Source organism: Raphanus sativus, chromosome 8 (genome assembly GCF_000801105.2).
Source record: "Raphanus sativus cultivar WK10039 chromosome 8, ASM80110v3, whole genome shotgun sequence".
NCBI classification, from domain to species: Eukaryota; Viridiplantae; Streptophyta; class Magnoliopsida; order Brassicales; family Brassicaceae; genus Raphanus; species Raphanus sativus.
The window spans coordinates 15,993,775-16,004,785 of record NC_079518.1 but is presented as its reverse complement, the minus strand read 5'-3'; the positions used below and the strand labels follow the sequence as shown (position 1 = coordinate 16,004,785).

Genomic DNA, 11,011 nt, shown 5'->3' with positions numbered 1-11,011 from the left:
GTTCGAAACTCGGGCGGGGAGGCGTGTCCAGGGCCTTAACCGGTACAGACGCAGGCTGGCGCCGGGCCTAGGTGGTGGGTCCGAAGGGGCCAACACCTGGTTAATCAAAAAAAAAAAAGAGAAAAAAAATTATAGTCAATGCTGGTTTTTTTGTTTGATTCGGTGTAACTACTCGAGTTTTGGACACTGACCCATGCTCGCACCACCAGGCTACGAGTAGTTATCAGATTAAACATCCCTTTCGGATGATTCGTGATTTAGGGTGGTTAGGCTATCTCCTTTCTATTTTGGCTTTATTAAGAGTTTGATTTGGTGGAAACCCTTTGCATGTAAGCAAAATATTCATGTAACTTAAAAGCAATAATATATCAAAGTTGTGCAGGTAGATTTGTATACTTTATTATTAATAATATTTTGGCTCAATATACTTTATTAATTAGATCATCTTTTTATGTATTTTACTTTATGAAAAAGGTTAAGTAAACAACTCAAACAACAAAGGCAGGTACTTAAATAACTTAATTTTAAACAATTTTTACTTTTTCAGTAAGGTCTCTGTCTTCCATTTGCATATATATATAAACACCAAACCAGATCCCATTTTCTTATATGAAAAAATAAGGAAGAGAAAAATGGGTTGTTGTCAAATAATATCGGTGATAGTTTTATTCCTTTGGGTGTTCCGGTTTTCGGACAAGACCGCCGTAAGCTCGGCCGTAGAAGTGAAAGGAACGGTGTTTGTGTACGGAAGAGCGGCAGTGGGAACAGTAGACGAAGACTTCATCTGCGCCACTTTGGATTGGTGGCCGCCTCAGAAATGTGACTACGGAACTTGTGCTTGGGACCATGCTTCGATTCTTAACCTGGTTTTCTTCTCCCTCTCTTTTACATTTCTTTTTTTTTTTCATTTTGTTTCCGGCGAAAACAATGCAACTTGTGCTACGTTTAAAAAAAAAAGAAAAAAGAAAAAAGAAAAAAAACACTTCACGTGTATTTTTAGTCGGTGTAGCAGGCTTAGCAGCAATGCATTTTGTTAGGCAACTCAGAATTTCGCAAATACAATTTACTTTTTGTTGAAAATCTTTTACCAAGAAACAAAACACTAGAGGTTTATTTTATTGTTTAGTTTAGTAGAGGTTTATTTTATTGTTTTTTTTTGTGAACAATAATGTGCATTTGTTAGGCACTCCGAATTTAGCAAATACACTTTACTTTTTGTTGAAAATCTTTGACCAAGAAACAAAACATTAGATGTTTATTCTAGTAGAGGTTTACTCTGTATGTTGAGCTAGTATTAGCTTTAAGAAGTGGATTTGCTGTTTTTCTTTCTCATGTTTTTGGTGATTAACCTTTTATCTCTGGGAATCATATATCTGCTGGCTATTAGCTAAGATCTTGATGTGGTGTTTTTTTCTGTTGTTTGTGTTGATTTTTTTGTTTGTTTGTTTCTTTTAGAAATGAAATGAATAAAACATAAAAGAATATCTGTAGAAATTATAAAACTCCATTTATGACTATTTTACCATTTATGGAATGTGAAGTCAAATATCATTATGTACCAAGGTCCAAATCCAATTCCATTTTAGTACTGAAACTGAAGCCTATTATTGTAACTTGGATATATGTTGATCTTCTTGCAGGACCTGAACAACACTATTTTTCAGAATGCAATCAGAGGTAAAATAATCACATCAAATTCCTGATAATTCTAAAATCTTAAATGTTCAAAATTTGACATTTTTCAATTTCAAAAAAAAAAATACAGAATTTGCTCCATTGAAAATTAGAATAGGAGGAACATTACAAGACTTGGTGATATATGAGACAGCAGATCAGAAACAGCCTTGTATTCCTTTCACCCAAAACACTTCCCTTCTCTTTGGCTACACACAAGGATGTCTCTCTATGCACCGATGGAACCAGCTTAATGACTTCTTTACCAAAACCGGGTACCTTTAAGAATTCTCTTTTTTTTTCTTTCAACTATCTCTCTACATTCTTGTGTGGTCTGAATCAGAGCTAAAGTCATCTTCGGTCTGAATGCACTCTCTGGGCGGAGCATACAACCCAATGGTGAAGCCGTAGGTGCCTGGGACTACACCAATGCTGAATCATTCATCCGATATATAGTACAGAACAACCACACGGTCGATGGTTGGGAGCTCGGTAAGTCACCTGACATAACAATAAGCATAAGCGAGAGATCAAATCTCTTTACATTTGTAAGCTTTTTTCTTAATTATCTATAGGAAATGAGCTGTGTGGAAGTGGTGTTGGTGCAAGAGTTGCAGCAAGTCAGTACGCTACGGACACCATAGCTCTTCGAAACATTGTGAACCGGGTGTATAAGGATGTGAGTCCCATGCCACTGGTGATAGGCCCTGGTGGTTTCTTCGATGCTGCTTGGTTCACGGAATATTTGAACAAATCTGGCGACTCTCTCAATGCCACTACTCGTCACATCTATGATCTCGGTCCAGGTAAAGGTTCCACATCATCAAGCAGCTTCTTCATTTCCCTTATTTATCACACCTAAATGGAAGAAAGAAAAAAAAAGAACTACATTTTTGATGGATTAGGGGTGGACCAGCATCTGATAGAAAAGATTCTAGACCCTTCGTACCTGGACCAAGAGGCAACAACGTTCCGCAGCCTAAAGAGCATAATTATCAACTCATCAACAAAGGCTGTGGCGTGGGTTGGTGAGGCTGGTGGCGCCTACAACAGCGGGCGTAACCTTGTCTCTAATGCTTTCGTTTATAGTTTCTGGTAAGAAAAGGACATCATACCAGCAGAATACAAACATATATATATATAACTTTACTTTTACTAAAAAATGATATTAAATTGCACGATGGTAGGTACCTGGACCAACTTGGTATGGCATCAGTTTATGATACGAAAACATATTGTAGACAGTCTCTAATCGGAGGAAACTATGGCCTGCTAAATACTACTAATTTCACTCCCAACCCTGACTATTACAGGTAAAACTAATATATAAGATGAAACTTGTGAACAAATTTAAAAATCTTAACCAAGTGATGCCTAACTTGTCAAATTACAGTGCTCTGATCTGGCGACGACTTATGGGAAGAAAGGCACTGTTCACAAGCTTTTCCGGAACAAAGAAGATACGTTCATACACCCATTGTGCAAGACCATCGGTAAATCAGAGTTTCCATACATGTAACTCAGAAAAAAAAAACGGATTATTTCTTCTGATGTAACAATAAAGTTTTCATGATGCAGAAAGGGATCACAGTTTTACTGATGAACCTTGACAACACCACAACAGTTGTTGCGAACGTAGAGCTAAATAACACTTTCAGTCTAAGACACAGGAAGACGTCGTCTCGGAAAATAGCCAGGACTTCCCAGCTGACTTGGGTTTCTAATGGTGAAACCCAAAGAGAAGAGTACCATTTGACAGCAAAGGATGGAGATCTACACAGCCGGACTATGCTACTCAACGGTAATGCACTGCAGGTTAATTCCACTGGTGACATACCTCCACTGGAACCGATATATGTAAACTCAGCAGAGCCAATAACAATAGCTCCATACTCCATTGTGTTTGTGCATATGCCGAACGTTGTTGTGCCTGCATGTGCTTAGGGAGCTGCTGCATGTTGGACTTTTAAGACAGCTCCATTCAATTATTTGATTAGAAAAGATTAAAAAAATGTACCTATCTTTCAGAAAAAAACGTTATAGACCACAAAATAATTCTGATTCATGGGAGATATGTCGTGTGTAGACAGTGCAATTTCCCAAAAATATTTGTATAAATAAAATTAAAATATTTTTTAATATGTGAGTGTTTCAAAAATTTTGACTCAGTGATAAGCATATATATTTTGAAGAAAAACTGTCATATATAAATAATCTGATGTTTGATTTAAATTTTTTGAAAACATTTTATTAGTAATATAGAAACTAATAAATATTTGTAAGATACACACACATAATTGCCTTATTGCTTTTCTTTTCTCTTCTCCAAGTCCCACCAGCAGTGTTTTGAAAACCGGATCGGACCGGCCGGTCGAACCGGTCCGACCGTGACTCGTTGAAGAAACCGAGTCCGGTTCGGTTTAAAACCCGAATTTGATAAAAACCAGTAAAATCGGCTGAAACCCGGTAAAACCGGTGACCCGGTTTAATTTTAAAACCCGTTTCTTAAAAATTAACATATAATTAAGTGTTTTTAATTATTACTAACTAAAATTTAATATTTTATAATTAGTGTTCAACTATCACTATTTAATTGATTTTTTATTTTTCTAAGAAAAAATATGAAAAATATATTTTTGACTCTTATATACTAGTTTTATTTTACCATATTTTTAAAATTTGAAATGTTAGTTGTAAAAATAAATAAATATGATTGTTTTAGCTGTAAATCATTTGTTTTTTTTTTAATTTTAAGTTTACATAGTATTAAGATTTATGTTTGTTATTTATTTTGAGTTAATAAAAAAAAATAGAGAAAGTATTATATGTAGAAGTAAAGTTTATATAGTATAAATATATAATTATATACATTTTTATATAAATAAAAAAAAATCTGGTTCGACCGGTCGAACCAATCAACCAGTAGCTTCACCGAGTCGGTGTCCGGTCCGATTTTCAAAACATTGCCCACCAGAGTCTCCTTCATCCTCTCCTTCTCTTTTTCATCCTCTCTTACTTTCTCTCCAAGCTTCTTTATTTCCTCTTCTTTCATCTCCATCTCTTTCTTCATCTTCTCCTTCTCGTGATTCCTCTCTCTATCACCCAATTCGTCGCAGCCCATTGTAAATTAGATGCCTCCATTACCGTTTTCCCAATATTGATTGAAAGACATCTAGTGTTGTGGTCACTTTCTCTCCTATATCTTTCATCATACCTCGATAAGCTTCATGAGTCACCGCCAGGATTTTCTCAAGCAATGCTTGTTCCTCTAAGTGTTTAACTTCCTCTTTCTCTGTTAGCACCTGTTCTGTTACCCTGGTTCGATAAACGTAGCTTGACCTCGATGTTACTGATCTTCTCCATGAGTGTTTCTATCTCTTCTCCTTTCATTTTCAGCTCGTTACGTAAACCCTCCATTGTCTCTTCATTTCATGACCTGCGATAGCAGAATCTCTGGATGATACTTCATTACCTGTCTCCTCCTCCAATAACCTTTGGGCTTCTTTGTGATCCTCTGTTAGCTTATTTAAGTGTTTCCTCGCGTTCTGATAAAAGTTGTTTGATATGTTTTTGTGTTCCTCTCCCATCGTATTGTAAGCCGCTTTCTTGCTTTTTTTTTGACATGGATGATCTGATTTGACAAATCTGATGATCTGATTTGAAGGATCTCTTCTGTTTTAGTTCTTAATTAGCTCCTCCTCGTCAAGCTCACTTCTCTGTTTCTGTAGAGTCTCTATCTCAACTTCAAGACCCTTGATTTTCTCAGATAAACAATTTCTTTCTTCTAGAATACTATCGTGGATCTTTGACCTTGCTTGCGATCTCCTCTCTTAGGTTTGTAATCTGACTCATATATATTCAGAGACCTCCTCGGACGTCCTCTCAAGTTGGATCTCTAGTTCTGCTTTCTGGCTTTCAAGTGACACCACTTTCTGGCCCAGACCATCGATCTCATCTCATCGCCTTAATTTGCTCTCCATTAGCTTCTCTAACTCTTGTTTTTGAGCAGACACTGAATCTCTAGTCCTGCTCTTAGGCCATCGACCTCAGCTGTGGACGATGATTGCTTGTAGTTCAGTTCTCCTCGAGTTCAGTTCCTCTCCCGTCCATTGTCTTCTCAAGTTCCGAGATTCTAGCAACCACTTCTCTTGCTGATTCCACCACTGCTACTAATAACAACTTTGTGAAAGGCCAAATAACAACTCAACGAAAGCAAGTAAGTAAATAGCTTTGGAAAAAATAATTGACTTTTTTTTTTTTTGAAAATTAAAAATAATTGACTTTGCTTGACCTTTTTCAGTCGTATATATGTAAACTTTTTGATAATGCGAGAATTTATCCATCTTCTTAATTTTGAGTTGCGTTGTAATGACAATTGAGTTGCCCTCTACGTTGAGGTGCTTGGCTTGCAGGTTTTGATATTGAAACCAGATTATTTCAATGCCTATAATACAAGTTCCAGTTGAGAGAAAAAAAAAGAAGGCAATGCTGGTTGTTTGGTGTGATTCGGTGCAACTAAGCGAGTATTGGTCACTGACCCATGCTCGCACCACCAGGCCACGAGTAGTTATTAGATTAAACATCCCTTTCGCATGATTCGTAATCTAGGGTGGTTAGTCTATCTCCTTTCTATTTTGGCTTTATTAAGAGTTTGATTTGGTGTAACCCTTTTGCATGTTAGCAAAATATTAAGCAACTAGATCTCGAGCGGGTGTGAATTTTCATTTTTTTGTTTATATTAAATATTATATATGGTTTCCAATATATATACTAATATAACATATTTAAAAATAACAATGTACTTAATTACATCAAATAATTTTTTTGCGTTCTACAGTAAATTACATGACCAATATTTATTGGACATCATATAAACAAATCAAACATTTGTAAAATTAGATCATGCAAACAAATCAAACATTTGTATAATTATATTTATGTATAAAATACCTAAAAATATAATTTTTGAATCAAAAGTAGAAAACATATACAAATATGAGTTAGTATAGTATTAAAAATTGATACATTAGTTATAACATTTGTAAGAAAATAAAAAAATTATAGACAATTTATTCCATAGAATAGTCGGTTTGTATAGTTGTATCAATATTTTTCAAAATAGAGAAGGTGCATGCACTGTGAAAATATTTTAAATCATGTTAGCAAATTTTTTGAAAAGTATAGAATTTTTTGAAAAATTTAATTAGTTAATGTGACTGTATTTTTAGTTATTACTAATAAATAATAAAAATATAATTACATATTTATAAATAATATTCTTCATTAAACATTCAAAGCTATATTTATTAATTGTTTGCAAACACAAACACATATATAAAACATAGGAAAAAATAATGAATAATATAAGTTAGGTTTATTAATTATTGTTGCCAAACTTTTATTTATTACGAATTCGATTTTGGGAATGTATTAATTAAACAAAAAAGACAAAAATCATAAAAGGTAACACACATTAAATAGAATTTGATTTTGGAAATGCATTAACTAAACAGAAAAAAGACAAAAAAAAATTTAGGAAACACACATTAAATAACTGAAAAAACAAACATTAATAAATGAAGATTAATTAAATGCTCAGTGGCATACCATTGTAAATAATATTGAAAACTTAGGGGCATTTTATAAGTGTACTTCTATTTTAATAATAGAGATAATATATCAAGGTTGTGCAGGTAGATTTGTATACTTTATTTTAATTAATATTTTGGCTCAATATACTTTATTAATTAGATCATCTTTTTATGTATTTTACTTTATGAAAAAGGTCAAGTAAACAACTCAAACAACAAAGGCAGGGTACTTAGGCTGTAAGTGTATTTAACTTATTCCATTAGATTCCAAAAGAAATAACCATTTGCATGGAATTAAAAACAGTTCTCATTCCATCAATTCCTGTGGTATATGTGGAACCAAAATGAATATGGTTATAATTCTTTCATGATAAAAAAAAAATCGTGAATGAGTCTAATGAAATCCAACTAAATCTAAAAAAAAATAATTAAGTTTAAATATTATGTAACTTATTTATTGCAGTTAAATAGAAGATCTGTCAAGGTTTAAATTTACACTTCTGGTAGATTTTTAGGATATGTTACTAACTAAGCAAAATAATAGCAATATCTCTTTCCTTAATTCAATTTATTTTATTCCATAACTTCCATCATTCTATTAGTTGACATTCCATTTTCTTTAAATCCTTGTATTCATAGTATTCCAAAACTTGATCACCAATTACACCATTAAATAACTTAAATTAAAACAATTTTCACTTTTTCAGTAAGGTCTCTGTCTTCCATTTGCATATATATAAAAACACCAAACCAGATCCCATTTTCTTATAAAAATAAGGAAGAGAAAAATGGGTTGTCGTCAAATAATATTGGTGATAGTTTTATTCCTTTGGGTGTTCCGGTTTTCGGACAAGACCGCCGTAAGCTCGGCCGTAGAAGTGAAAGGAACGGTGTTTGTGTACGGAGAAGAGGCCGTGGGAACAGTAGACGAAGACTTCATCTGCGCCACTTTGGATTGGTGGCCGTCTCAGAAATGTGACTACGGAACTTGTGCTTGGAACCATGCTTCGATTCTTAACCTGGTTTTCTTCTCCCTCTCTTTTACATTTCTTTTTTTTCATTTTGTTTCCGGCGAAAACAATGCAACTTGTGCTACATCTTTAAAAGAAAAAGAACAAAAGAAAAAGAAAAAACACTTCACGTGTATTTTTAGTCGGTGTAACAGCAATGCATTTGTTAGGCACTCCGAATTTAGCAAATACAATTTACTTTTTGTTGAAAATCTTTTACCAAGAAACAAAACACTAGAGGTTTATTTTATTTTGTTTGGTAGACGTTTACTCTGTATGTTGAGCTAGTATAGCTTTAAGAGGTGGATTTACAGTTTTTCTTTCTCATGTTTTGGGGATGTTGGGTGATTAACTTTTATCTCTGGGAACCATATATCTGCAGGCTATTAGCTAAGATCTTGATGTGGTGTTTTTCTGTTCTTTGTGTTGATTTTTTTGTTTGTTTGTTTCTTTTAGAAATGGAATGAATAAAACATAAAAGAACATTTGTAGAAATTATAAAACTCCATTTATGACTCTTTTACCATTTATGGAACGTGAAGTCAAATATCATTATGTACCAAGGTCCAAATCCAATGCCATTTTAGTACTGAAAATGAAGCCTAGTGTAACTTGGATATATGTTGATCTTCTTGCAGGACCTGAACAACACTATTTTTCAGAATGCAATCAGAGGTAAGTAATCACATCACGTCTCTGATAATTCTAAATCTTAAATGTTCAAAAAATTTGAAAATTTTCAATTTTAAAAAAAAATACAGAATTCGCTCCACTGAAAATAAGAATAGGAGGAACACTACAAGACTTGGTGGTATATGAGACAGCACATCATCAACAGCCTTGTCTTCCTTTCACCCAAAACACTTCCCTTCTCTTTGGCTACACACAAGGATGTCTGTCTAGGCACCGATGGAACCAGCTTAATGCCTTCTTTAACAAAACCGGGTAACCTTTAAATTCTCTTTTTTTTTTCTTTCAACTCTCTCTCTTACATTCTTGTGTGGTCTGAATCAGAGCTAAAGTCATCTTCGGGCTGAATGCACTCTCTGGGCGGAGCATACAACCCAATGGTGAAGCCGTAGGTGCCTGGGACTACACCAATGCTGAATCATTCATCCGATATATAGTACAGAACAACCACACGGTCGATGGTTGGGAGCTCGGTAAGTCACCTGATATGACAATATGCATAATAAGCAAGAGATCAAATCTCTTTAGATCACTAAGCTTTTTTTTTTTTATAATTCTCTATAGGCAATGAGCTGTGTGGAAGTGGTGTTGGTACAAGAATTGCAGCAAGTCAGTACGCTACGGACACCATAGCTCTTCGAAACATTGTGAACCGGGTGTATAAGGATGTGAGTCCCATGCCACTGGTGATAGGCCCTGGTGGTTTCTTTGACGCTGCTTGGTTCACAGAATACTTGAACAAAGCTGGAGACTCTCTCAATGCCACCACTCATCACATCTACGATCTCGGTTCAGGTAAAGGCTTCACATCATCAAGCAGCTTCTTCATCATTTCCCTTATTATCACACCTAAATGGAAGAAAAAAAAAACTACAATTTCGATGGATTAGGAATGGACCAGCATCTGATAGAAAAGATTCTAAACCCTTCGTACCTGGACCAAGAGGCAACGTTCCGCAGGCTAAAGAACATAATCAACAAATCCTCAACAAAGGCTGTGGCGTGGGTTGGTGAGGCTGGTGGCGCCTACAACAGCGGGCGTAACCTTGTCTCTAATGCTTTCGTTTATAGTTTCTGGTAAGAAAAGGACACCATACCAGCAGAATATAAACTTGACTTTTACTAAAAAATGATATTAAATTGCACGATGGTAGGTACCTGGACCAGCTTGGTATGTCATCAGTTTATGATACGAAAACATATTGTAGACAGTCTCTAATCGGAGGAAACTATGGCCTGCTGAATACTACTAATTTCACTCCCAACCCTGACTATTACAGGTACAACTAATATATAAGATGAAACTTGGCCCTGTCACTAGAATAAATTTGAAAATTTTCATCCTAACTACTTGTCAACAAATTACAGTGCTCTGATTTGGCGACGACTTATGGGAAGAAAGGTACTGTTCACAAGCTTTTCCGGAACAAAGAAGATACGTTCATACACTCATTGTGCAAGACCATCGGTAAATCAGAGTTTCCATATATATGTAACTCGAAAAAACATATTATTTCTTCTGATGGGTAACAATAAAGTTTTCATGATGCAGAAAGGGATCACAGTTTTACTGATGAACCTTGACAACACTACAACAGTTGTGGCCAAGGTAGAGCTAAATAACACTTTCAGTCTAAGACACAGGAAAATAGTAGCGACTTCCCAGCTACCTTGGGACTCTAATGGTGAAACCCAAAGAGAAGAGTACCATTTGACAGCAAAGGATGGAGATCTACACAGCCGGACTATGCTACTCAACGGTAATGCACTGCAGGTTAATTCGGCAGGTGACATACCTCCACTGGAACCGATACATGTAAACTCAGCAGAGCCAATAACAATAGCTCCATACTCCATCGTGTTTGTGCATATGCCGAACGTTGTTGTGCCTGCATGTGCTTAGAGAGCTGCTGCTTGTTGGACTTTTAAGATGGCTCCATTCAATTATTTGATTAGAAAATAAAAAAAAGTGTACCTATCTTTCATAATAAACTTTATAGACCAAATAAATGCAATGAAATAATTTCCAAAGCCTTCTCTTTCTTT

The 11,011-nt window shown here is 35.1% G+C and overlaps 2 protein-coding genes across 2 annotated transcripts; both read left to right on the top strand.

Moving 5' to 3' along the window:
* Positions 1-583: 583 nt before the first annotated feature.
* Positions 584-3,813, top strand: LOC108822215 (heparanase-like protein 3). Its single transcript, XM_018595248.2, has 9 exons — positions 584-866; positions 1,641-1,677; positions 1,766-1,949; positions 2,018-2,166; positions 2,250-2,480; positions 2,580-2,769; positions 2,862-2,987; positions 3,068-3,167; positions 3,253-3,813. Exons 1-9 carry the CDS (start codon positions 633-635, stop codon positions 3,616-3,618), a joined length of 1,617 nt encoding a protein of 538 aa, XP_018450750.2. The 5' UTR covers positions 584-632; the 3' UTR covers positions 3,619-3,813.
* Positions 3,814-7,898: 4,085 nt separating this feature from the next.
* LOC130498872 (heparanase-like protein 3) lies at positions 7,899-10,999 on the top strand. The gene is made up of 9 exons (XM_056992579.1): positions 7,899-8,287; positions 8,914-8,950; positions 9,037-9,220; positions 9,290-9,438; positions 9,530-9,760; positions 9,856-10,042; positions 10,120-10,245; positions 10,334-10,433; positions 10,518-10,999. The coding sequence occupies exons 1-9, from the start codon at positions 8,054-8,056 to the stop codon at positions 10,866-10,868; spliced, it is 1,599 nt and encodes a 532-aa protein (XP_056848559.1). The 5' UTR covers positions 7,899-8,053; the 3' UTR covers positions 10,869-10,999.
* The last annotated feature ends 12 nt before the right edge of the window (positions 11,000-11,011 follow it).

Coding starts and splice junctions, on each gene's coding strand:
- LOC130498872 (XM_056992579.1), top strand. CDS start 8,054: ATGGGTTGTCGTCAAATAATATTGGTGATAGTTTTATTCCTTTGGGTG. Junction 9,221..9,289: donor GCCTTCTTTAACAAAACCGG/GTAACCTTTAAA, acceptor GGTCTGAATCAG/AGCTAAAGTCATCTTCGGGC. Junction 10,246..10,333: donor CCCAACCCTGACTATTACAG/GTACAACTAATA, acceptor AACAAATTACAG/TGCTCTGATTTGGCGACGAC.
- LOC108822215 (XM_018595248.2), top strand. CDS start 633: ATGGGTTGTTGTCAAATAATATCGGTGATAGTTTTATTCCTTTGGGTG. Junction 1,950..2,017: donor GACTTCTTTACCAAAACCGG/GTACCTTTAAGA, acceptor GGTCTGAATCAG/AGCTAAAGTCATCTTCGGTC. Junction 2,481..2,579: donor CATCTATGATCTCGGTCCAG/GTAAAGGTTCCA, acceptor TTGATGGATTAG/GGGTGGACCAGCATCTGATA.